The 27,990-nt window shown below is 44.8% G+C and overlaps 1 protein-coding gene across 5 annotated transcripts in view; it reads left to right on the top strand.

The window, feature by feature from the left end:
* The window catches only part of LOC115463418 (oocyte zinc finger protein XlCOF6-like), a 1,170,818-nt gene that overhangs the window by 1,128,331 nt on the left and 14,497 nt on the right, over nt 1–27,990 (top strand). Inside the window, exon 1 of one of the 5 annotated variants that reach the window (XM_030193891.1) lies at nt 19,701–19,751. The exons of the other annotated variants lie outside the window; for them this stretch is intronic. Coding sequence (XP_030049751.1) covers nt 19,725–19,751 — 27 coding nt within the window. The 5' untranslated portion in view covers nt 19,701–19,724. Of the gene's footprint in view, nt 1–19,700; nt 19,752–27,990 lie in introns of those variants that run through there. 5 annotated transcript variants of the gene reach the window in all.

Here is a 27,990-nt window from a genome sequence, read left to right as displayed (position 1 = left end):
ACCTATCCCAGATACTCGCAGACTTCCTTAAGTGTCGAACCCACAAGGGTCTGCCTATCCGCTCTCAACTTCTAAGCTTTGAGGCCATCAGACGCCCAGGCTTATTGGTACTTTCATAGTGTACTTAACGTAATCGATCATGAACAAATTTCAAACTCTCGTCATGAAGAGCTGCTAATTCTAGGCGAACCGCCTGTAGCTTCTGATAATCCGACGCCAAACCCAAAGCCTTATATTATCCTCCAAAACTCCCAATCTCTGCATACAGTTATCCAGACGAGCCCTCTGACCCCGAGCTCGATGACTCGCACACTTCATAAAATATCTTCTGGAAACAGCCTTAAACGCATCCCACACTACCGCCAAAGAGGGGCCCGAGTCCAAGTTAATATCAAAGTACTCTCTCAAGATGGGAACAAAATTTTGAACAATCTCTGAATCTTGCAGTAGACAGTTATTAAACGTCCATCTCTGATCCCGGACCTCCCCCCCTGAAGTCAGCAAGAGTAACCCAGACCGGAGCATGGTCCGAGATAGTGATATGTCCTATAAACGAATCCCCCCCCCTCCCCCAGACAGTTGTATTGATAAAAATATAATCCAACCACGAGTGGGTCAGATGAGCCGGGAATAAAAGTGTAGTCCCTCTCTTTTGGGTGCCCAAGCTCCACACATCGCAAAGGCCTAGAGAATCTACCAAGCCTCCCAAAGCCTGGAGACATTTATAATCTGTTGAACTGGAGTGGCAGAGCGATCCAACTTCGGCTGCATAGTAGCATTGAAATCACCAGCGACTATTAATTTACCCTGCACAAATTATGAAGAGCTTCGCTAAATTCAGTCCAAAAAGACATCTTGATGCCTCATTTGGTGCATAAGCACAAACCAAAGTATACTCCTCCTGTTCCAACATTACGTGCATAAAAAGGAATCGACCTTCAGGGTCCCTCTTAACATGCAAAAGCTGCACCTGGAGGTCTTATGAAACATAATAGCTACTCCTCGTTTTTTGCACCACTCGTATCCGACGCAAAATACACAGTCGGGTACTGAGTAGAGGATAACAATCCCTCATGTTTTCTCAAAAAGTGAGTTTCCTGCAAAAGAATTATTTGTGGGATGTACCAAATTCAATTCCTTGAATAAAGTATGCCGTTTATACGGAGAATTTTTTTTTTTTTTTTGTTACATTTGTACCCCGCGCTTTCCCACTCATGGCATTTAATCCTTTAATATTATAAGTTAATATCTTACATTCACCCATTGATATAACTTCGTGCATACCTATTGCAAAGATGAAAGGCAACCCCCCCCCCACCCCGTCCCGAGTCTAACCCCCCTCTCCCTCCCCCCATACACACTTCCAAACAGAAGACAAAAGCCCCTGAGTGGGAATTCAGGAAGTAAGTCCCCACACACATGACAACCCAGCCTACCCAACTCCCAACCCCTTACAACGTAAAATCCTTACCCAGCCCCGTTAAGAGAATCCTAACAACCCCATCTCCTAGCTTGTCCTCCTTAGACCGCAATCTCACCCCCAAATAACTCCCATTGCAAACAACAATGTGTATTTATTGAACCCAAGACAGCCCTGCCCATCCAACTCGCATCCATCCCATCCACCACCCTTTACTTTAGCACCCAGCACTGTCCCTTACCCCTTAAGCCCCATCATATACCACAGCATTCAACCAGTCCTCCTCATAGTCCTACAGAGCACGAACCATTGCCTAGGTCAGTCTGAATCAAACGCCACTCTCTGGTTCTGGTGTCCCGTGTGCTTTAGACATCTTCGTTGTGCGCTGCCATCTCTGGAGCCTTGCCTTCGTCGCTGGGGCCAGCTCAGCACGCGGACACGAGCCATGCACCAGACCCGCAGTTTGTAGAAGCTTCCATGCGTCTGCTACCGATTGGACTTGGTGTCTTTTCTCCAGCAGCGTAAAAATCAAAGAACAGGGAAACCCCCAACGGTATTGGATCTAACACACCTCCAGCACTGGTTTCATTGACCAACGCTGTTGCAAAGTAAATTGTGATAGATCCTGAAAGATGGTAACTCAAGAGCCATTATAATCCAGGTCCTTAGATTGACGGGCCTTGGTGAGAATGAGTTCTTTATCCACAAATCTTTGAAAACAGGCAATTATATCTCGTGACTTGCCATCCTGACGCTGAGCCAGAGCTCGGTGCGCCCTAACCAGTTCCAAAGGCGCTTCTCCAGGCGCCAAATCTAGCAGAGAGGCACAAATCACTTTCACATCCTCAGTTGCCCCCCCCTCAAGCACTCCACGAAATCTCAAGTTATTTCTTCTCCCTCTATTTTCCAAATCGTCAATTTTTAGTAATAAGTCAGCACACTTCGCTTCCAAAGTCTGCACACTTTTCCCCTGAGACTCCAGTAATTCAGAGTGCTCATCCATTTTCAGCTCAATATCCTCTACTCTCCCGCCTAACTCGCAGAGGTCTGAGCTCAGCGTCGCTATGGTCTCTAAGATCTCTTCCTTAGAAGACTTCATTGCTGCCTGGATGCCATTCAACATCTTACGCATTTCTGCGGAAACTCCCTTTTTCGGGGGAGAACGTCGCGCCTTGTGCATTGAGAGCGCGGAATCCGACTCCGACAACGATGCAGGAGCTGCAGCCTCATGGCGCGCTGTGGCCTTACTAGCCGATCGCCCTGAGCTTCGGATTGCTTTTTTCCACCCCGCCATCGAGATTGCACTCAAGATTTTAAAGTATCGCTGCTGGATGCTTCCCACTCAATTTCACTAAGGGTTCTTAGCCCTTAACTCCGACTACAAGTAAAGATATCGCCACTGTCCAGGAGTCAGGTGGAGGTGTTAACAAACTAAGCAGCCATAGTCTGCAGTGACGTCACTTCCCTCTCCAGATGTATTATTTCTAACTAATATTGGACAATAATTATGTTTTCAGTGAAATGATTTGGCTATACATCGTATTGACCTTGAAGAAGCCAACCAGATGATCAATGTGGAATAATGAATTAGACAAGTAATATCTGGGGATAATCAGGTTAATACCACGGTTTTTTTTTCTGTTTACTGTTTAATTGATCTCCTTGTCTTGTTTCACTCTTCCTATTTAGTGGTCTAAGGAAGAGAATAGAATTACCTGACTGAAATAATTCCTATATATTACTTTCTCTGTATTTCTGGTGTTGAATAAAAGTATGAAATAAAAGTATGAAAGATGGGGAGTGGAAAGCTCCATGATTACAACAAACTGTTTCAACACTAAATCTCCTGGGACATGAGAAAAGAATGTGGCCCACATCAGCCAAAGGCACGGCTCCAGAAAGTCTGGCAAGAAGGGGGAGCAATAACAGAAAGCAGATGTTCTGCACATTTAACAGTTTGTGGTATTCAGAGACTTGCACAGGGATGTTGTATAGTCAGATGCCAAAGAAAAATGCTATATAAGACCAATGAGAGATCTGAGCAGTAAGCATTTTGACTCTTTTGCCTTAAGCATTCTGTATATAGCATTCTGATTTCTCTTGTACATTGCTTGTTTATATTGCTTATAAAAGAAATGCTTCCTGAATACCCAATTGATTGGTATTCAGTTTATAAACTAAAAAGTGAATAAACTTTTTATATTAAATAGGAAATTCGTCTGGCCTTTTCTACACTGGCAAGTTGTTTTATCGCTTGTAATAATTTAAATGGTTATAAATTAAATAAAGAAAGCTCATCACAAATGATTCACAGTGGAAAGAAACCTTTTACATGTTCTGAGTGTAATAAAGGTTTCGCCAGTTCATCAAATCTGAAAATTCACCAAACATTCACAGCAGAATTAAACTTTTACATGTATTGAATGCGGTAAAAGTTTCATTTAGCAGTCACGTTTGAATAGGTCTCCAGGCTTATAAGGACAGATAGATAGAGTAACAGGAGTGAGATAATGAATAAGGAGAGCAATTTAAAGAAAGTTGCATGTGGAGTTAGAAAGGTACATGAAAATGATCTCAGCTAGGGTAGGAGTGGATAAACCAAGTCCTGCTACAGTTCTGTATTTGCAGTTGGTGGTAATCATTGTGTGGGTAAGACTAGTTAGTTGCTTCTTCCATTAAAGGCTTGGAAAAGAGCTAAGCTTTCGCCTACTTCCTGAAGTAGAGATTCCTTTTATTTTACATTTTTATTGAGCTTTTAAATGTAATAACAAAGAAACCTTTGCTACAGAATTTGTTTTGAAACTCAAGCAGATAAGACTAACAAAGCAGGAATTAACAAATTGATATTCAAGAGATTAATATTTCTTAATATCCAAGTTCCTCAAAAAAAAGGAGGGAAAGGACACTGAACCCGCAAAAAGGTGGGAAAATGTGGGATACAAATGCAATAAATAATAATAATAATACAGAACATGATAGATGATGTCAGTAAACAACAAGAAAATCATAAATGAAAACGTTATTTAGAAAGGCTACAATATAATTTAACCCTGTTGGCTAGATCTATGAACAATAACACAAAACTCCCATCATTCAGAGGCTTCGGTACTACAGTAACTTCTTTCTTAGTATCTGGAAACAATTTCAGTTGTTTAGGGTGCCAAAATCTATACATCTGTCCATTCAACCGGGTAGGAAGCCTGGTGTTATAAAGATGGAATAGACTGAAATTAAATGGAAGTAAACATGGAATCACGTCTTCACCTCATTTCTTTTGTAAATGGATTATTCTGTTTTGAGCATGTTTCAGGGACAAATGGTTTGTAAGTCAAAGTAATAAAAATATTTTCTGTCAAAGAGATCTCTTGTTTGTGGATTTATAACTAAATGGGCTATAAGCCCCTAATGCAGTCCATTGGTTTTCTTATATTTTGTTTTTATGATGGCTTCTACTGTGCCCAAACTGGAAATACAGTGAGACAGAATAATAGAATTCAGTAACATCCAAAAGTTATTTTTTATGTTTTAATCATTTTTATTAAAAGCAAAACATGTTCACAATAAAAACCTGTGAACCGTCCAACATGGCACAATATAAACGTTTACAGAGAACATACCCCAAGAACCCTTCCCCTCCCTCCCTCCCTATAAACCCACCAGACTTTCCATCCGCCAAAATAACACAACGGATGTACAGATCAGTAGGACCCAAAGCAGCACAAAACAAGTCATAAACAACACAGTTTATACCAGATTGTTTAACCATCAATAGGTTTTGCTTTGGGTTTAACAAGCAACACCATGTGCAAGGTCTATATAAATGAATTTAAACAATCTATGTTTAAGGCATATGCACCAAATATGTAATACTTGGTAGCAATAATGAAATAGTGATGGAATGTTCACATAGCAGGCAGCCAACAGATTTATTTCCCACTGAAAATAATAACTCTGTATGAACTTGGCAGCTAATATTGTGCTGCTTGCTATTTTGTATTTTGGCGGTGTATTGTTTTCCTGCATAATAAAATTGGACTTGCAAATATTTTTCTGCCACAGCTTTAATTAACGAAAGCACACGATTTCCTACTGGATCATATTCATACAAGTGACCTGACAAAACTGGGAAGATAGTTCTGTTTGAGAAGCTTGTTAACACAGACTACACTATTTCAAAACAAGAAACTTGAGAAATGGAAGCTGCTGGGCTAGCTGAATTGGAGACATAGCATCTAAAAAACATTTCACACTTCATACAAATTTCAATAACACCTGTTGAGGGGTAAATAAGGCCACTTTTACTATTCTGTGTTATAAATGAACACGGGGGCCCTTTTTACGAAGCGACAAAAGGGCTGGTGCTGGCATCGGTGTGTCTTTTACATGTACATAAGTAGATAAGCATCGCCATGCTGGGACAGACCAAGGGTCCATCGAGCCCAGCACCCTGTCACCGACAGCGGACAAAAGAACAAGCATTTGTCCTGCCCATCCTAGAAATACTGTATTCCCTCGTCCATTCAATAACATTCTATGGCTTTTTCCTCCAGGAAGCCTGTCCAACCCTTTTTTGAAGTCCGCTGTTATCCGTCTTAACCACCTTTTCCTGCAGCGAATACCAGAGTTTACTCGTTGAGTGAAGAAAAATTTCCTCTGATTCATTTTAAATTTACCACACTGCAGCTTCATCGCATTCCCCCTTGTCCTAGTATTTTTGGAAAGCGTAACAGACGCTCACATCGACCCGTTCCATTCACTCATTATCTTATAGACCTCTATCATATCTCCCCTCAGCTGCCTTTTCTCCAAGCTGAAGAGCCCCAGCCTTTTCAGCCTATCCTGATAGGGAAGCCGTTCCATCCCCTGTATCATCTTTATCGCCCTTCTTTGCACCTTTTCCAATTCCCACTATGTCTTTTTTGAGGTGCGGCGACCAGAATTGAACACAATACTCGAGGTGCAGTCGCACCATGGAGCGATACAACGACAGCGGTTCAACTGAGCCTGTTGCCACCGTAATACTTGAGACAGGTCGGACAGCTCAGGTTTCATCCGGCGAGCCTCTAGCTTTGGCTTACTGTTGCCACTGCAGAGGTGAGCTCTTGCACCTTGACAGAGCGCGGAGGATCTGAGAAACACCGCACTCGGTCAGGCAGCTGGACAACCCCTAGCTTCACCTGGGAAGTGACCACCGTTCCCCGGGAGTTGAGCTCCCAAATGCAGGTGGCCACCAGGACTTCTGGATACGGTCGGGGTCGAACAGCCACCAGCCGTAGCAGGCAGGCGGAGGACAGATCTGGGACGCAGATCGGCCGGGCAGCCAGCAGAGAATGGTCAGGTTCAATCCACAGGTCAGTATCGGCAGCAAGCAGAGAATCGTCAGGTTCAGTCCAGGTCAGCATCAACAGGTATGAAGGCAGAAGAACGCTCAGTCAGCAGCACCAAACTTCTAACAAGATAGAAGCTGAAGCAAAAATGGTGTCACAGGCCAGCTCTTAAATAGGCCTCCAATCAGAGGATCCTGGTCACAGTTGCAAGGCAAGAGATCTCATAGGGCACGCCCAAAAGGATACTCAAGATGGCAGCCACCTTGATGAACTACCTAAGATGGCTGCTCCACAAATGATCTTACCAAGATGGCTGACCTCAGAAGATCTTCCCAAGATGGTTGCTGTTCAGATGATCCTTCCAAAATGGTCGCCGCCAGAAGAACCAGGTAGGGATGCAACAGTCTGCTCCCATTCTAATTCCACTATATCTTTTTGAGATACGGCGACCAGAATTGAACACAATATTCGAGGTGCGGTCGCACCATGGAGCGATACAAAGGCATTATAACATCCTCACTTTTGTTTTCCATTCCTTTCCTAATAATACCTAACATTCTATTTGCTTTCTTAGCCGCAGCAGCACACTGAGCAGAATATTTCAATGTATCATCATGATGACACCTAGATCACTTTCTTGGTCCGTGACTCCTAACGTGAAACCTTGCATTACGTAGCTATAATTCGGGTTCCTCTTTCCCACATGTATCACTTTGCAATTCCTCACATTAAACGTCATCTGCCATTTAGACACCCAGTCTCCCAGTCTCGTACGGTCCTCTTGTAATTTTTCACAATCCTCCCGCAATTTAACGACTTTGAATAACTTTGTGTCATCTGCAAATTTACCTTTCTGAAAGCAAATTTCAAAGGCGATCATGTTATGATCACTGTTGTCAAGTGGCACCCAGACTGCTACCTCCCGTACCAGATCATGCGCTCCACAAATGACTAAGTCTATAATTTTTCCTTCTCTCATCGGCTCCTGTACCAGCTGCTCCATAAAGCTGTCCTTATTTCATCGAGGAAGTTTACCTCCCTAGCGTGCCCTGATGTTACATTAACCCAGTCTATATGGGGTAATTAAAATCACTGTGATTATCAGGAATATGTAGGATAAACACTCAACAATAATCTCACAATCCTACCCACTGTGCAACGTGTTTGAGGGACACACTGGTAAATAATACAAGAAAAAGTGGAGAAAAAAAAGACCTCAGGTTACTCGGCTACTCCTCTTCTTAAAGGACAAGCCTTTTGTATAATGGGGAGGCCTTATCAGTCACAGGTCTTAAAAAAACTCCACACTACTACATTACTCGTTAACATTGCTTGAATGTTTATGGAAATTGTGTCTCCTTTGCAACTGCTTGTTGGGATTCATGGTAATGTTAATGAGTAATGTAGTAGTGTGGAGTTTTTTTTTAAGACCTGTGACTGATAAGGCCTCCCCATTATACAAAAGGCTTGTCCTTTAAAAACGAGGAGTAGCCGAATAACCTGAGGTCTTTTTTTCTCCACTTTTTCTTGTATTATTTACCAGTGTGTCCCTCAAACACGTTGCACAGTGGGTAGGATTGTGAGATTATTGTTGAGGGTAATTAAAATCACCCATTATTATTGCATTGCCTAATTTATTTGCCTCACTAATTTCCTTTAACATGACTGTGTCCGTCTGCTCATCCTGGTCGGGTGGACGGTAGTACACCCCTATCACCGTCCTTTTCCCCTTTAGACAAGGAATTTCGATCCATAATGATACCAAGAGGTCTTTTGTTTCCTGCAGAATTTCAATCTATTTGATTCAAGTCTCTTGTTAACGTACAATGCTACTCCTCCCCCAATCCGGTCCACCCTATCACTACAATATAATTTGTACCCCGGTAATGCAGTGTCCCACTGGTTATCCTCCTTCCACCATGTTTCAGAGATGCCTATTATGTCTATTCTTCATTCAGTGCAATATATTCTAATTCTCCATCTTATGTCTTAGGCTTCTAGCATTTGCATATAGACACTTCAAGCTAGACTTGTTATTCCTTATCACATCATGTTGATTACTTGACAGTACTATTTTACTATCTTTTGTCTGGTTTTTATTATTTTTATTTAAGACATTGAGAGGCATATGTTCAAAGCAACTTTGGTAGGTCTAAGTTCCATAGGTTTCTATGGAACTTTGGGAGGCTAAGTGCTTTGAAATATGCCGCTGAATCTACTACTAGTCTTTTGCAACCTCACTATCAAGAAACCTGTCGTCCTGGTTGGTGCGTATATCTTGCAAGATACCTTAATTCCGAACCATAAGCTTTGTGTCTACGTGGTGCCCCCCCCCCCCCCCCCCCCCCCCCGTTCCTACGTTCAAAAGCTGCTCTATCTCTTTTGTAAATGATGATGCCAGCAGCCCGGTCCCATCCCCGTTAAGGTGGAGCCCATCCTTTCGGAATAGGTTCCCCTTCCCCAGAATGTTGCCCAGTTCCTGACAAAACTAAAACCTCCTCCTTGCACCATTGTCTCATCCACGCATTAAGACTCTGGAGTTCTGCCTGTCTCTTGGGCCTTGCACGTGGAATGGGTAGTATTTCAGAAAACGCCACTATAGAGGATCTGGATTTGAGCTTTCTTCCTAAGAGCCTAAATTTGGCTTCCAGAACCTCTCTCCCACATTTTCCTATGTCATGTACCAAGACAGCTGACTCCTCCCCAGCACTATCTAAAATCCTATCTAGGTGATGCGTGAGGTCCACCACCTTTGCACCAGGCAGGCAAGTCACCAGGCGATCCTCACGTCCACCAGCCACCCAGCTATCAAAGCAATCATAATAACGGAATAATAATTTTACAATTATTACAAATAAGAGTGCATAAGTAAATCATTGGATTGGAAGTGGATTGAAAAATCAACATAACATAACATAATGATATCAGGACAAGATATAATATTCAGTTGTGAGGATGTAATTAGGATGTACAGATAGGAGGGTTCCTTAATAGTTGTGATTGGAATAATTAGGAAGTCAGATTGTTATGGGGAATCTTTATTGTACGCCTTTATGAATAAGTAGATCTTTATGGGGGGGGGGAACCCTTACCGCCACCCATTGAGGTGGTGGTAAGGGCTCCAATTTTAACCCGGTGGTAACCGGGCAGTGCATGGCACACTCCGGTGCTACAAAAATAAATAAATGTTTGTAGCACTGGCAGTGACAGCGTGCTAGAGTGGGAAGTACTTCCTGTATAGCAAGCAGTAAGCCCACGTTGGGCTTACTGCCGCTTAGTAAAAAGGAGCCCACAGTTCGCTGCCACTATCATCACTCAAAGTGTTGTGTAGTCCCCGTCCCTTGCCCCTGGGAAGCGGAAAACACTTCAGCCCTAATGGCTGGAATTAGTGGGACAATCAGACTTAGGTGTGGGCGCAACCAGTAAAAATCTTTATTGGTATTTCACTAAGCCAATTCAAATAATTGTTCTCTCTGGAGCAGGTTGTCACACAGAAAAGCCAGACGCAAAGACTGAATAACAAATATGCTCAGCAAAACTTTCTCAGTTTTAATTTATATACTGTTACTAGTAAAAAAAGGCCCGTTTCTGACACAAATGAAACAGGCGCTAGCAAAGATTTCCTTGGCTCCCCTGCAGCTACCCGTGTCCAGCGACCCTCCTCTCTCCCCTGCCCCCCCTGCAGCCACCCATGTCCAGCGACTCTCCTCTCTCCCCTGCTCCCCCTCCAGCCACCCTCCTCTCTCCCCTGCTCTCCCTCCAGCCACCCATGTCCAGCGACCCTCCTTTCTCCCCTGCCCCCCCCTCCAGCCACCCATATCCAACAACCCTCCTCTCTCCCCTGTCCCCCCTCCAGCCACCCATGTCCAGTGACCCTCCTCTGGACATGGATCAGCTGTGAGGCATGTTTTTTGCTCCCCTGGGTTCTGAAGTTGACATCATAATGGCTACGGTGTTGTCAGCCTGATCTACAGAGCCGTCCTGACCAACTCGGAATGAGCCACGGTCCCAGGCAGCAAGTCAGAACGTTAGAGGTGAGAATTATTATATAGGATAAGTTTCATTTCTCCTAAATCATGTGATTTCTCCTAATCTAATTTATTAGTCCCTATAAGCATTTTCCTGTTTTCTTCCATTACACATATACGATAATATTTTGTTATTTTTTATATGTATACAAAAATGGCAATTTCCTCTATTCTATCATCCTCTCCTGCTTGTGCTCACTTGCACACTTTGTGGCCATTGGCTAATCCATTATCAGTAAAGCATGATCTCAGCGTGCAAAAACCTTGTAGCAAACAAGTAGTATGAAACACCTGGTGTCCTTCTTTCTGAACACATATTTCCAGTGGAACATCTTGGTCTCTGCAGGGTCCTCAGTTTCTCTTCAGCATCAAGTTTATATCCATTTGTTTCTCCCATATATGGGTCGCATAGCCTCAGTTCCTCCTCCTTGACATGTGACCAATACTTTCCATGTACTGATCAAGCACTCTGCTTACATGCAGCTGCAGGGAGAAACTAAAAATATGCTGATGACAGCAAATCTGAGGGCTAGCAGGCCCATCTTACAGGCCTAGTATAGGGAGGAATATGCAGTGTTTATGCAGGTCTCACAATGTAGAGATGTTTGCAACTTACAAACAACAAATCCAGCAAGATATACAACAATTTTTTTCTGAATACATGGCTAGCTTGGCAGGTCTTGGGATACAGGTGTAATCGTGTTCTGGTATTACACTTTCAACAGGATCAATGAATCTGTGTCTACTGATAGAATTGTTAAGGACTGATGCTGAGGGTGTTACTTTGGCTATGAAATTGCTTGATTCAGTTAAAATGGGAACAGTTTCCAGAGGCAGACAATTACCTCGGAGGATATCTTGCAGATCATTATGCACAAGCATCTATATAAATAATTCTCACCTCCAACGTTCTGAACCTCACTGTGTGGCAGGGAAACACTGAAGCCCTGTAGTCTTCTAGGCTGTCAGCACCACTCACTCTCACTCTGACTCAAAGACCCGCCCTCAGCCACGCCCCATCCACACATAATTCACAACCCCCAACATTCTAAATGTAAATTTGTAGTTGCAAGATCCCATGACTGTCTGCCCCGCCCTCGCGTCACAACGTGATGACGTGCAAGGCGGGGCTATGACACAGCCAATCGCCAGTTCCACCACCCTCCGACACTCCCCACCCCCCGATGCACAGCGAGAAACAGCGACCTACGCAGGGCCTCCACCCCCACCGACGCACAGCGACAACAGTAGGGCATCTGAACGAGGGTGCGTTTTATTTTCAACCATGAATGCCTACCCCGCCCACGCGTCAAACGTGATGACGTCGTGGGCGCAGCAATGCCTAAATGAATCCAGGGTGGAACAAGAGAAATGGACCTCCAGAACGAGACCCCTCAGAGACAAAACCCCGCCCCCCCCCACCCATCAGCAAAAACGGAACGACTCACGGACAGGAAAAAGAGGGAGGCCGCCGGCAGATGAGGGCTCAGTCCGGGGGTCACGGACAGGGTCCACTGGCGACTCACAACAGGGGGGAGGGAAAGAGCACTGGGTCAGACTCCAGCGCTGCCACCAAACAAACCTATGACATGCCTCAGGAGTATAACCCACAAGAGTGGAAGAGAGCCACGCAACACCACACTAAGCAAGGAAACCCTTTGGTTAATCTCAATTTCCATTCCAATACGCAACCGTCATTCCAGTACACACACAAAAAAAAACAAAAACATAGGCGCTGCTGCTACAAAAGAAAGGGGAATCAGACAAACCCTGAAACTGGGAGGGAGGGAGGAAAGGAAGGAAAGGGGGCACCTTACAACTTGAAAGGTAAACTATGGAGAGGGGAGGCGGGTCCCTAAGACCAGAGAGGGGGGGGTCCCTAAGACCAGAGAGGGGGAAAGGGGGTTCCATAAGACCAGAGAGGAAGGAAGGGGGTCCCCAAGAACAAAGAGGGGGGGAAGGGAATCCTCAAACCAAAGTGGAGGGGGTCCTGAGACATGAGAGGGGGGAGATGGGAGGACACTCACTATCTCACATACACACTCACTCTCACATACACCCACTCTCACAGACATAGTCGCAACCACCCTCACTCTGTCACACACACACACACTTGCACATTCACTCTCTCTCTCTCTCTCTCTCTCTCTCACAGTCACTCTCTCAAACATACACACTCAGTGGAAAACCTTGCTAGCGCCCGTTTCATTAGAACCAGAAACGGGACTTTTCTACTAGTTTTTCTATAAGCAGCAATGAACTGCCTAGCTGATGGGCTGTTGTTACTGCCCCCGAGACTCAGAAGTTTTCCAAAAAATAACTCCAAATGATCTTGGCTTTATTTAAAGGCACGCAGGAATTTCAATTGATATTCAGGTTTACCAATCAGCAAGTCATAGAGCATCAGCAAACTGTCAATGCTGCTTTCCCTTAGACATCAATATCCCCAGGACGCATCTATTTACATTATTTGATATCTCTCTTAAAAATAGTAGTAATGAGGGTCACGTAACGCCATGAACTGAACAGGCTGCACGCTGCTTCAGCTCCGAGACCCTCACCCCAAGATCGCTAATTTATTGTAGAAATACGAACCTGAAACTCAGCTGACCACGTACGCCAAGTGCCTATGGACAAATATCTTCAAAAACCACCGGTTTGAAATGGCACTGCGCTCCAGGAAAAAAGAAAAAACGAAAACGAGTGTTGCGGAGGGGAAAATGGCGGACGAGATTTCTGAGGCTCCTTCGCCCATGTGCTTCAGCGAGGAACAACTAACGCAACTGACAGCAGCAATCGCACAGGCATGGGACCCAAAATGCATAGCCTTACATGACAAATTGGACGGTTTCCAAGCCAGAATGGATGGATTGGGGACACGCACAAGCGATTTAGAAACCAGATTGTCTTCCCTCGAAGATGATACTCGAGGATACGGGCCAGATCTCCAACCTATGCAACAACAGTTAAGGGAGCAAGGAGACAGGCTGGAAGGTCGTGAGGGCAGATCTCGCCGTAACAACCTTCGCATTGTTGGCCTGCCGGAACAACTGCTGAAAGAACTTAGACTCCTGGCTGGAAACTTGGCTGGCGAAAGAGCTGGCCCTGACAGACTCCTGCGGCCCTTTAATTATAGAGCGAGCGCACCGCGTGGGACGGAAGGCGGAGGTGAACGCCAGACCACGAGTGGTGATCGCGAAGGTCCTTAACTACAAACACAGAATGGAGATATTACAGGGCTTTAAACAGCGAAGAGACTCGCTGAACTATGGCGGACAGCCCGTTTTAATATTTCCGGATTATACCCAGCGAGTACAAGAACAGCGCAGGAAATTTCACCCTCTTTGTACAGTGCTGGCAGGGAAGAAGATAAAATTTAACCTACAATACCCTGCAAGGCTGCGCGTCTCCCTACAAGATCGTTGGCAAACTTATTCCTCGGTGGAGGAGGCAAAGAAAGCTTTGAGAGACTGCCATGTGCTAGACGAAACTTGAACCAGATTTCGATGGTAACTAAAAGTGGTTATGCTGTAATAATGTATGCTAGTTTCATATAGTTAAATATGTTATGATTTAAGTTGGGGTGGGGGTCTCACGGCGACACTGCATGACTCTCACATTCTAACAGGCTTAGTAGCCTGGGCGGATGTTTTGGGGGATCTTTGAGGATAAGGGTGCGAAAGGGTGGGAGGGAGGGATAAGGGAGGGGGGTCAGGGGAGGGAAAAATGGGAATGGTTCGGAGTGAGTGTACACGTGTGTTGGAGAGTTAGTGGTGAAGAGGACAGGACTGTGGTAAGATGGCTACCTCTTGCTCTGGTCGCAGTGAGGGTGTTTCCGGAGGGGGCTGGGCCTCCGGAGCCCCCTCCCTTGTTTGTAAGTATAGCAGGGGACCTGAAAAGAATGGAAGAGATTGGAGGGTATGGGTAACTCTGATCTTCCAATTTTTTCTTGGAATGTGTCTGGGATTACGTCCCCAATAAAGCGCAGCAAAATTTTAGCACAATTGAAACGCTATGATAGCGTGTTTACAAGAAACAAAACTATCAGATTCTGAACATATGAAACTATGCCAGCAATGGGTAGGTGAGTGTCACTTCTCCTCTTCGGGCAATCGTAAAAGCGGGGTGGCGATATTAATTCGAAGGGGGGCACCGTGCCAATCAAAACTGATATACAAAGATAATGCTGGAAGGGTGGTACTGATTAAGATAGTCTTTCAAGGGAAACAATTTTACCTTTGCTCAATCTATGGCCCTAACGTATATAACTCGGCTTTCTTCCAATCACTGTCTGCCTTGGGACAAAGATATACAGATGCTCCATGGGTGTGGGCGGGTGACTTCAACCAAGTTATGGACTCCTCCATGGATAGGTCTTCTACTAGTGCCAGGGCGGTCGCGGACAGGGGAGCTGGTCTCCCGGCCTTGTGTAGAGCTCTCAATTTAGTAGACCCTTGGAGACTTTTGAATCCAACGGCCCGCGATTACTCTCATCAGTCTAAGGTGCACCAGACATGGTCGAGGATAGACTATATTTTTATATCCCAATCATGGTTCTTTCGAGTTAAAGAAGCGACCATAGGTTCGGCTGCAATGTCAGACCATGCTCTCGTGGGACTGGAACTAGAGTTTGATATAGGCGGGGAGCCGGCTAAATTCTGGCGATTCCCCTCATACTTGTCAAATGACAAATCTTTCATAGAGCACCTCAGGGCGAAATGGACTCAATATATAGAAACTAATTTAGCAGCCGCTCCATCGCCCATAATTTTCTGGGAGGCTTCCAAGGTGGTTTTGAGAGGGGAAGTGATATCTTTCTTAAGTACAAGGGCCAAGAGGTTAGCAGCGGGACTTTTAAGGATGGAGACAGACTACAAATCAGCTAAGCGTGCAAACCTTATTAACCCTACCAAAGAAACTAGAGAGAGAGTATCAGCATCACTGACTGCCTTGAACTCTCTCATACATGAGCAAACAAAACGACATTTATTTGCAAGGCAATTGAATTTTTATAGATTTGGCAATAAATCAGGTAGACTGCTGGCCCGTGCGGCCAAAGCGAAATTGTCATCGCGGTATGTCCCATTGTTGAGAAGGTCAGATGGGACTCACACTAGTAACCCAACCGAGATAGCAGACTTATTTTGTAATTTTTTTGAGCAAGTCTACACAGAGAGTGGAGAAGATCAGGGACTCTTATGGGAAGATTACCTAGTTGACGCGGGCATGCCCAGATTAGATCAAAACGCAAGGGATCAGTTGGCCGCCCCCATAGAGGCCCAAGAGATACAAAAAGTTATTAAGTCGTTACCATTGGGGTCTGCCCTGGGACCGGATGGACTCTCAAATGAGTATTATAAAATCTTAGGGCATGAGCTGGTGGGCCCACTCCTCTCGTACTATGATTCAATGGTGGGGAGAGGATATTTTTCCCCGAGAGAGAATGAGGCTTTAATTACCTTGATACCGAAACCGGGCAAGCCCCCAGACCGCGTGGACTCCTTCAGGCCAATTTCATTATTAAACGTGGATCTTAAAATTTTGGCACGGGTGTTGGCAGATAGATTGGCACGGTATCTCCCCCAGCTGGTGGGCGAGCATCAAGTGGGATTTGTGCGCGGCCGGCACCGTACCATAAATGTGCGCAAAGTGTTACTTTCCATAGCCCATAGCCAGGTTACTTGAGATCCCCTTTTGCTGACTAGCCTAGACGCAGAGAAGGCGTTTGATAGAGTGCAGTGGGCCTACTTATTTCGGGTCCTGGCACATGTTGGGCTGGAGGGCTGGTTCCGGGATGCTGTTGAGGCGCTGTATCATTTACCTTCAGCGTACATAGTGTTGAATGGGATACAATCATTAGGATTTGTCGTGCAGAGAGGGACTAGGCAGGGGTGTCCACTTTCACCTGCGCTATTTCTCTTATACCTAGAACCACTTTTAAGAACTATCATGATCGACCCAGATATAACTGGGATTTCCCTTCCTTCACAGTCGGTGAAGGTATTGGCCTTCGCCGACGATATTTTACTGACACTCACCCGCCCAGAACATTCAATGAAATACCTGCTGGAAACACTAGCTGAATTTGAATTTCTAACGGGGTTTTCCTTAAACTTTCAAAAATCAATAGCACTGCCCATCCAGATTGAGATTCAAAGAAATTGGAGAGGTAGCTTTCCTTTTCAATGGGCTTGCTCTGAAATAAAATACCTAGGAGTATACATTCCAGTAAACCTCAGCAAACTATAAGCATATTTTTGCACCTTTGAGGGCCACCTGGAAGTGGGTGCGTAGGCGGGGTAACAGGAATGTGGAGGTCTCCCCGTTGCTACCGATTCAAGGGAACCTTGATTTCCCGGCGGGGATATCTTCCGCGGCTTTTAAGAGGTGGGCCTCCTCCGGAGTTCACTACTTATATCATGTGGTATCAAAGCAGGGGGTCATCAAGACATTTAAAGATTTATGTACTGAATATGGTTTAGACTTGAGGGACACTTTTGCTTACCTCCAAATCCGGCACTATGTCAGCTCCCTCCCATCAACAGCGCTGAACCAAGAATCGTGGGAAGAACTAGACAAACTGTTGGGTCTTGAGGCGCAGCTGCGGATTCCTTTGAGTTATTTCCACAAGCATCTCAGAGACTCCTTGAAAGATTTGGACCTTACTAAGGTAACTCAAGGGTGGAACCAAGATTTGGGTCTCCACCTAAAGCAGGAGCATATAGCGGGGTGCGTCAGCTCCGCATTTGGAATAAGTGCGAATGTAGCGTGGTGTGAAATTCAGTATAAATTCCTGCCGCGGCTGCACATTACTCCGCACAGAGCTTTTCGAGCTACTCTCAGGGAGACAGATAATTGCTTGAAGTGCGGAAGGGGTGGTGCCGATTTGGGACACATGTTTTGGAAGTGCCCACAAATTCAAGCTTTTTGGAAGTCGCTGTGTGTTCACGTCTCACGGATGTGGTCCTGTAAATGGCACCCAACTCCAGATTTACTGTTTGACACCTATAAAACGCAGCAACCGACACCACCAGGATACAAAGCATTCTTGAAATTCGCTTCCTTAATGGCAAAGCGCATCATTTTTCAAAAGTGGCTGGCGGCTGAGGGTCCCAGTGTGGCGCATTGGAGGGTTGCCATGATTCAGTGCTGTTCTGTAGAAAAGAGGGGAATTAGTGACCTAGCCTCCAAGAGAGGTGACATATTTTGTAAGTCCTGGTCCCCATTTTGGGATACACTCACTCCGGAAGCAAGAAGCAAAATTCTGAACTGTTAAGTGTTTAAGGGTTGGGTAGGTTTAGTTGGGGTTAAGGGAGGGTATGGGGGAGGGAGGGCTTGAAAGGATCGGGGGAGAAAAAGGGGGAAAAACTCACTGTTGACATAAGAAGGAATGGTTCGAATGTTGTACTTCATATGTGAATTGTGTTATGACGAAGTGATATCTATGTGATAATGATTTTATGTCAATAAAAAAGATTAATTAAAAAAAATAGTAGTAATAAACAATATTAAGTGCTTTTGTATAATATACCACACTGTATTACACAAAACAAAAGGAGCAAGTTGCCACAGACCATTTTCTCTTTTGATCTAGCACAGGAAAAAAAACATTTTAAATGCTCCCAGGTGTAGGAGTGGACCACCGGATACTACTCGAATACTACTGACCACCAGAACAACCTCATGTTTTGTGCCTACTGATGGACTTATATACTTATGTACTCTACCTCTGCTTTCGGCCTTTTAGCCATACTTTATTAATGCACTGGACCTTTTGTGCCTTACCCAGTTTTATTGTTTACTGATGTAAGACAGAAAGCAGGGCTATTAGACATATAGCTTGTAACTGTAACTGTAGTAGCAAGGCTTATACGAGATCAGCTTGCACGTAGGAGCCACATGAATAGGTGGCCTTGGAGGGTGCTAACACCCCCGCCCTGCATCTCTGAGCCGATGAATCTTATCTCCTGAGCTAGAAAGGAGCATTGTGTGTGTAGAATATGCTGCTAAGTTTCGTTTCTCTTGCCAGTATTTTTTTCAGTAATATGACGTGTGTATGTACTGAGAACTACAACTATGCACTGTGAGAACTACAACTGTTTACTGCGCATGCCAAATGTGATGTGTAAGGGGCCTAATGCGCAGGCCCAGGAGGGAAGTATAAATGTGAGTGTCAGATGATTTCTGACACACAGTATTCTGAGATTGTACTCGGTGCTGTGTGAATTGCTAGCAATAAAAGCTGTTTTGTTTTGGAACCAATTTGTCTTTCGTCTCCTGCTTTTCGGACCCGTTACACAGGTTTAACCTAATTCATGTTTAATGTGGGCTATAAATGTCATAAATAAATAAATAGAAACTCTGAATTTTGAGCACCTGATTCTCATAACATGATGTCTGTTTTAGTGGCCCTTTACCAGGAGAAAATAAAAATCTCTGCAGGAATATAACACATGCTATGGTGTCCCTATAATCAGCCCCTCCAGATGATTATCATTTATAACAAGTTACTACTCTACCTATGAAAAGTTTTTATCCTCTGTGTACATCCGTGTGCTGCAGAAGTTGGCATGTTTGAAAATATGTGAGATTAAATAAAAATGCTGCCAACAATAAAGAACGACAACGTGGGTGCTGCAGCTCATAAGTTAGTTTGCCTTGTTTTGAGTGTATGGCGATGACGACGGCAGGAGGGGAATGGGAAACAGCGACTTCCCAAATTGGCTTCAACTGTTTGACGTCATCTCCATCTCTTACTTCAACATCCTTCGTTTCTAACACAGTATTCCTACCCCTCCCTCGCATTTCAAACCTCGTTCTCGTGCTCCAGTAGCCTCTCTCAGTGTGTTCCAAGCCTCATTCTGGTTTCACCATTGCTTCTTCCCGGAGTGTTTCAGAGGCTTCTTCTTTATGCAGCCACCTCTGAGGTGGAGTTTGGAGGCTGAGGAGATGCTGGTTCCAGACGTTTCAAAGACCGTAAGGACACCTGGATTTCCTTTATGTCTAAGTTTAATTGGCTTTATGTCTCTATCTGTGTTGTGTGAGACAGTAAGTGGAGGAGTAGCCTAGTGGTTAGGGCAAGTCACTTAACCCTTCATTATATCAAGTCCCATTAACAAGAGTCTGGAATGTTGCCACTATTTGAGGTTCTACATGGAATGTTGAGGTTCTGTTGCTACTATTTGAGATTCTACATGGAATGTTGCTAGTGGAGGAGTAGCCTAGTGGTTAGGGCAAGTCACTTAACCCTTCATTGCCCAGATACAAATAAGTACCTCTATATACTATGTAAACCACTTTGAATGTAAAAAACCACAGAAAGGCTGTATATCAAGTCCCATTAACAAGATTCTGGAATGTTGCTACTATTTACATAGTAACATAGTAGATGACGGCAGAAGAAGACCTGCATGGTCCATTCAGTCTGCCCAACAAGATAAACTCATTTGTGTATACCTTACCTTGATTTCTACCTGCCTTTTTCAGGGCACAGACCGTACAAGTCTGTCCAGCAGTATTTCCCGCCTCCCAACCACCAACCCCTCTTCCCCCACCTGCTCCGCCACCCAATTTCGGCTAAGCTTCTGAGGATCCATTCCTTCTGCACAGGATTCCTCTATGCATATCCCACGCATGTTTGAACTCCGTTACCGTTTTCATCTCCACCACCTCCCGCGGGAGGGCATTCCAAGCGTCCACCACCCTCTCCGTGAAAAAATACTTCCTGACATCTTTCCTGAGTCTGCCCCCCTTCAATCTCATTTCATGTCCTCTCGTTCTACCGCCTTCCCATCTCCGGAAAAGATTCGTTTGCGGATTAATACCTTTCAAATATTTGAACGTCTGTATTATATCACCCCTGTTCCTCCTTTCCTCCAGGGTATACATGTTCAGGTCAGCAAGTCTTTGGTCATACGTCTTGGAATGCAAATCCCATACCATTCTCGTAGCTTTTCTTTGCACCGCTTCCATTTTTTTAACATCCTTAGCAAGGTACGGCCTCCAAAACTGAACACAATACTCCAGGTGGGGCCTCACCAAGGACTTGTACAGGGGCATCAACACTTCCTTTCTTCTGCTGATCACACCTCTCTCTATACAGCCTAGCAACCTTCTTGCTACGGCCACCACCCTGTCACACTGTTTCGTCGCCTTCAGATCCTCAGATACTATCACCCTAAGATCCCTCTCCCCCTCAGTACCTATCAGATTCTCACCGCCTAACACATAAGTCTCTCGTGGGTTTCTACTCCCTAAATGCATCACTTTGCATTTCTTCGCATTGAATTTTAATTGCCAAACCTTAGACCATTCTTCTAGCTTCCTCAGATCCCTTTTCATGCTTTCCACTCCCTCCCGGGTGTCCACTCTGTTGCAAATCTTAGTATCATCTGCAAATAGGCAAACTTTACCTTCTAACCCTTCGGCAATGTCACTCACAAATATATTGAACAGAATCGGCCCCAGCACCGATCCCTGAGGCACTCCACTACTCACCTTTCCCTCCTCCGAGCGAACTCCATTTACCACCACCCTCTGTCGTCTGTCCCGTCAACCAGTTCCTAATCCAGTTCACCACGTCGGGATTCTACATGGAATGTTGAGATTCTGTTGCTACTATTTGAGATTCTACATGGAGTGTTGCTAGTGGAGGAGTAGCATAGGTTAACATATAGTAACATAGTAAATGACGGCAGAAAAAGACCTGCACGGTCCATCCAGTCTGCCCAACAAGACAACTCATGTGTGCTACTTTTGTGTATACCCTATTTTGATTTGTACCTGTGCTCTTCAGGGCACAGACCGTATAAGTCTGCCCAGCACTAGCCCCGCCTCCCAACCACCAGCCCCGCCTCCCACCACCGGCTCTGGCACAGACCGTATAAGTCTGCCCAGCACTATCCCCGCCTCCCACCACCGGCTCTGGCACAGACCGTACAAGTCTGCCCAGCGCTATCCCTGCCTCCCAACCTCCAGTCCTGCCTCCCACCACTGGCTCTGGCACAGACCGTATAAGTCTGCCCAGCACTATCCCCGCCTCCCACCACCGGCTCTGGCACAGACCGTACAAGTCTGCCCAGCGCTATCCCTGCCTCCCAACCTCCAGTCCTGCCTCCCACTACCGGCTCTGCTATCCAATCTCGGTTAAGCTCCTGAGGATCCTTTCCTTCTGAACAGGTTGATTTGTATTTAAGTCTTTTGCAGCTTGGGTAGTGGAGATTTAGGTATGATCGTGTTGATGTTGTTGTGTTTCTGGTTGGTAGGTCAGTGAGGTCTATCATGTATCCTGGGGCATTGCCGTAGATGATCTTGTGAACCGGGGTGCAGATTTTGAACGCAATACGTTCTTTGATTGGGAGCCAGTGTAGTTTTTCTCATAAAGGTTTGGCGCTTTCGAATCTTGTTTTTCCGAATATAAACATGTTCGTCCATCTGTAACAAGCCTAAAGCTGTTTCAGTTGGATAGGCAGTGCCTTAAAAGGTGGAGGACAAAAGTTGTTTTTGTTTTAACTTATTGGACTGCTTTTTAATTTATTTGAAAGCTTCCCATATATGTAGATATAAATATCATGTATAGGAGAAAGTGGGATGTTTGACCACGGAACACCAAACACTGGATAGATTGATCTTAAAAACACTTGTTTATTGATGAAACAAGCTTAGCCGAGATTGGGTGGTGGGGCTGGTGGTTGGGAGGTGGGCTGAAAATGGCAGAAACAAATCAAGGTCAGGTATACACATAAAGTAGCACATATGAGTTTAAATTGTTGGGCAGACTAGATGGACCATGCAGGTCTTTCTCTGCCGTCATCTACTATGTTACTATGTTTGGTGTTCCGTGGTCACACATCCCACTTTCTCCTATACCTGTTTTCTCCCGTGGGGCATTTGAGTTCTCCGCTCGGTTGCAGATTTGTTTGGATATAAATATAATGAAATAACAATTGAATCTCACTAAAACAGCTAAAAAAATTATTATAGCTGCTAGAAACAGCAATTTTAAATTCTGTATTTTGTGCTAATTTTTCTACACTAAAAACTAAATAAATACACTGTATACAATACAGATGGCCAAAATTCAGTGAGGATATCCTGTTTCCTGATGGGTTCATCTTAAATGTTGTTGTAATCTGCCTTGGGAAGCCGGATGTTATAATGATGATGGAATATACTGAAATCATAGGAGACAACTTTTCAAAATGATCGGGGGTGCTGAAATGTTTTGTTTTTTTTACAGGTGGTGCGTTCCCCCTCCCCCTCACCCCCTCCACCTCCCTCCGAGTTCCAGGTCCCCCTCCCTCCCTTCGAGTTCCAGGCCCCCCTTCCTCCCTCACCTCTCTCTCTCCTTTCCCTCCCAGTTCTAGGGTCATCCCCCCTCCCTCCAAGTTCCAGGGTCGTCCTCTCACTCCGAGTTCCAGGGTCCCCCTCCCTCCCACCCAGTTCCAGAGAATAATGAGGAGTATCTTCTGACAGAAGCTTTTACACACTCAGAACATGTGAATGGTTTTACTCCTGAGTGGATTCTCTGGTGCTTTGTTAGCTGTGATTTATGAATAAAGCCTTTTTTACATTCATGTTAAAGGGGCGATCAGGGAAGACAAAGCCATAGTGGATAAATGAAATGAATTCTTTGCTTCGGTGTTCACCGTGGAGAATTTGGGAGGGACACTGGAGCCAGAAAGGGTATTTGAAGCAGGCGAGTCGGAGAAACTAAACAAATTCTCTGTAAACTTGGAGGATGTAATGGGTCAGTTCTGCACACTGAAGAGTAGTAAATCACCAGGACCAGATGGTATTCATCCCAGAGTATTAATAGAACTGAAAAATAAACTTGTAGAGCTACTGTTAGTAATATGCAATCTATCCCTAAAATCAGGTGTTGTACCGGAAGACTGGAAGGTAGCCAATGTTACGCCGATTTTTTAAAAAGGTTCCAGATGAGATCTGGGAAATTGTAGACCGGTGAGTCTGATGTCGGTACCGGGCAAAATGGTAGATGCTATTATTAAGAATAAAATTACAGAGCACATACAAAAACATGGGCTGATGAGACAAAGTCAGCACGGATTTAGTGAATGGAAGTCTTGCCTCACCAATCTACTGCATTTTTTTAAGGGGGTGAACAAACATGTGGACAATGGGGAGCCGGTGGATATTGTGTATCTGGATTTTCAGAAGGCATTTGACAAAGTGCCTCATGAAAGACTCCAGAGGAAACTGAAGAGTCATGGGATCTGAGGTAGGGTATTACTATGGATTAAGAGCTGGTTGAAGGATAGGAAGCAGAGAGTAGGATTGAATGGTCAGTTTTCTCAATGGAGAAGGGTAGTTAGTGGGGTCCCTCAGGTGTCTGTGCTGGGACCACTGCTTTTTTTTTTAACTTTAACTTTTTATTGAAAAGCAAATACTCCATAACAGGCAAACATCACCCCACCAACACAAATTACCCCCCCCACGGCCCTCGCAGGAGCCATCTATTACACCAGCACCCTACAAACTCCCATAACCTAAAAAATAGCAAAATATATAATCAAAACTCCCCCTTCCACCCCTCCAATCCGTCCCCCAACTAAACAGCTACAACCCCCCAGGTTCCCGAGACAACTGCCCCAAGGACCCTGGCCATATATTGAGTTTAAGCCAGCTTCTGAAACCTCCACCTCCATGAACCACAAGCCAAGAATTCACGTACGTATAATACTCCTTTCCCCCCAAACCCTCCTGCCCGCCCTCTCACCCATAACACCCCCCTTCATCCCCCTACACCCCCATGAAAAAGCACCTATATGTTCTTTACCCCTGCTTTTAACTGATCCCACCCCCCTTTACATTTCAAAGTCCTCTCCCTTCTGTATGCTGTAAGGTACTCCATATGTATTAATTGTCCCAATTTATCCTTCCACTCCTCCAATGTAGGAGAATTTGAAGATTTCCACCTGCGGGCTATAAGGCATTTGGCTGCCGCAAAACCCCAATGAAGCCATTTACTAACCTCCCAAGATTCCCTCTCATTATATAAACCCAAAAGGCATTCCCGAGACCCACACACCAAAGATATGTCAATTTAACCAATCCTTTCACCACCCCGTGCCAAAATTCCACCACACTAGAACATGCCCACCAGATGTGAAGGAAGGATCCCTTATGCTTTCCACACCTCTAACATCTATCCAACGTTCCCGGATACATTTTCTGCAACCTCTCTGGTGTATAGTACCATCTGGTAAGAACTTTATACGCATTCTCCTGTACCAAGACACACACCGATGCTCTATATACCTCTCGACAAATAGTCTCCCATTCCTGGTCAGTAAATCTACATCCCATGCCCCTTGAAACCCAAATGATCTTGAATCACTTCCCCTAAAGAATATATAAAGCACTAATATAGGTCTGGGAACCCTTCTCAGAATTATCCACAAATTTTCTAAACATTCCCTCTCCGGAGTATTTACCCCCTTCCATCCCATTGCCCCCACAAAATGTTGGACCTGCACATACGCAAACCTATCCCCCTCTGTTAGACCATATCTGGAGCTCAGCGTTTCAAAACTCAACATCTTACCTCCCTACAACACATTGTGGAAATTTATCAGCCCCTTCCTCTCCCATCTCCCATATCGAGCATTCTCCCTCCCCAAAATTTCGGTTCCCACCTCATGGGCGCCAATGTAGAAACCTCATCCACCTGACCCCATTTCCTCCTAACTCTCCTCCACACTCCCATCAAGTGTTTCACATAGGGATTGGACCATCCCTCAAGTACCCCACCTGCTCCCTCCGTAATCCACAAATAAGAGTGGAACTCCCTATGAGAGCTATAGGACCTTTCCACCTGACTACTGGGCTTATTATTCTCACTCTCCCAGTCCATAAGCATCCTTATCTGGGCCGCATAATAGTACCATTCAATATCGGGGACCGCCCTACCTCCCCTCTCAGGAGCCCCCCCACATAACCCGACTCCCTAATGTAGGGTGTTTCCCATTCCAAATAAACTGTGTGATCAGTCCCTGAATCTGCTTAATTGTTCCTCCAGGGAGTTCCACTGGCAAAGCCTGAAACAGAAAAAGTAACCGTGGGTAAAACATTCATCTTGATCACTGCCAAACGACCCCACCAAGACAGCCACAACCCCTTCCATCGAGACAACTCAGACCTGATTTGGCCTACAATCTTGCCATAATTAATACTGCTCACCCTACCAAGGTCACATGGAATGTGGTTCCCGAAATACCGGAGTTTATTTTTTGCCCATTTAAAAGGAAATCTCCTCCGGGGATAACGATACTCCCAATGTCTCACTTTATCCATATTAACCTTGAATCCTGCACACACCTCACTCTTCCAAAATTTCCAATACTTTGGGCAACGTTTGTTCTGGATCAACCACATACATCAACACATCATCAGCAAATAATGTTATTCTATGTTCCCTCCTCCCCCACCCTTACTCTGCGCAAGTCTGGATGCACCTTTTTGTCATTGTCTTTAAAATTGAGCGTGGTACCGGAAGATTGGAGGATGGCCAATGTAACACCGATTTTTTAAAAAGGTTCCAGAGGAGATCCGGGAAATTATAGATGTCGGTGCCGGGCAAAATGGTAGAGACTATTATAAATAACAAATTTACAGAGCATATTCAAAAGCATGGATTAATGAGACAAAGTCAACATGGATTTAGTGAAGGGAAATCTTGCCTCACCAATCTACTACATTTCTTTGAAGGGGTGAACAAACATGTGGATAAAGGTGAGCCGGTTGATATTGTGTATCTGGATTTTCAGAAGGCGTTTGACAAAGTACCTCATGAAAGACTCCAGAGGAAACTGGAGAGTCATGGGCTAGGGGGTAGTCTTCTATTGTGGATTAAAAACTGGTTAAAAGATAGAAAACAGAGAGTAGGGTTAAATTTTCAGTATTCTCAATGGAGAAGGGTAGTTAGCGGGGTTCCCCAGGGGTCTGTGCTGGGACCGCTGCTTTTTAACATATTTATAAATGACCGAGAAATGGGAGTAACTAGTGAGGTAATTAAATTCGCAGATGACACAAAGTTATTCAGGGTTGTCAAGTCGCAGGAGGAGTGTGAAAGATTACAGGAGGATCTCGCGAGACTGGGGGACTGGGCATCCAAGTGGCAGATGAAGTTCAGTGTTGACAAGTGCAAAGTGGTGCATGTGGGTAAGAGGAACCCGAATTACAGCTATGTCATGCAAGGTTCCGCGTTAGGAGTCACAGATCTAGACTGGGAGTCATCGTTGATAAACGTTGAAACCTTCTGCTCAGTGTGCTGCGGCGGCTAAGAAAGCGCACAGAATGTTGAGTATTATTAGGAAAGGGATGGAAAACAAACACGAGGATGTTATAATGCCGTTGTATTGCTGCATGGTGCGACCGCACCTCAAATATCGTGTCCAATTCGGGTCGCCGCATCTCAAAAAAGATATAAAAGAATTGGAGAAGGTGCAGAGAAGGGCAACAAAAATGATAAGTACATAAGTAATGCCACACTGGGAAAAGACCAAGGGTCCATCGAGCCCAGCATCCTGTCCATGACAGCGGCCAATCCAGGCCAAGGGCACCTGGTGAGCTTCCCAAACGTACAAACATTCTATACATGTTATTCCTGGAATTATGGATTTTTCCCAAGTCCATTTAGTAGTGGTTTATGGACTTGTTCTTTAGGAAACCGTCTAACCCCTTTTTAAACTCTGCTAAGCTAACCGCCTTCACCACGTTCTCCGGCAACGAATTCCAGAGTTTAATTATGCGTTGGGTGAAGAAAGATTTTCTCTGATTGTTTTAAATTTACTACACTGTAGTTTCATCGCATGCCCCTAGTCCTAGTATTTTTGGAAAGCGTGAACAGACGCTTCGCATCCACCTGTTCCACGCCACTCATTATTTTATATACCTCTAAAAGGGATGGAACGACTTCCCTATGAGGAAAGGCTAAGATGGTTAGGGCTCTTCAGCTTGGAGAAAAGGCGGCTGAGGGGTGATATGATAGAAGTCTACAAGATAATGAGCGGAGTAGAGCTGACAGATATGAAGCATTTGTTTACACTTTCAAAAATAATAGAACCAAGGGACACAAGATGAAGCTAGAATATGGCAGATTTAAAACAAATAGGAGAAAGTTTTTCTTTACTCAGTGTGTAGTTGGATTCTGGAACTCGTTACCGGAGAATGTAGTGACAGCAGCTGGCCTTAC

Source organism: Microcaecilia unicolor, chromosome 1, assembly GCF_901765095.1.
Source record: "Microcaecilia unicolor chromosome 1, aMicUni1.1, whole genome shotgun sequence".
NCBI classification, from domain to species: domain Eukaryota; kingdom Metazoa; phylum Chordata; class Amphibia; order Gymnophiona; family Siphonopidae; genus Microcaecilia; species Microcaecilia unicolor.
Note: the sequence above shows the minus strand (reverse complement) of the source record. Positions and strands in the feature narration are given on the sequence as shown.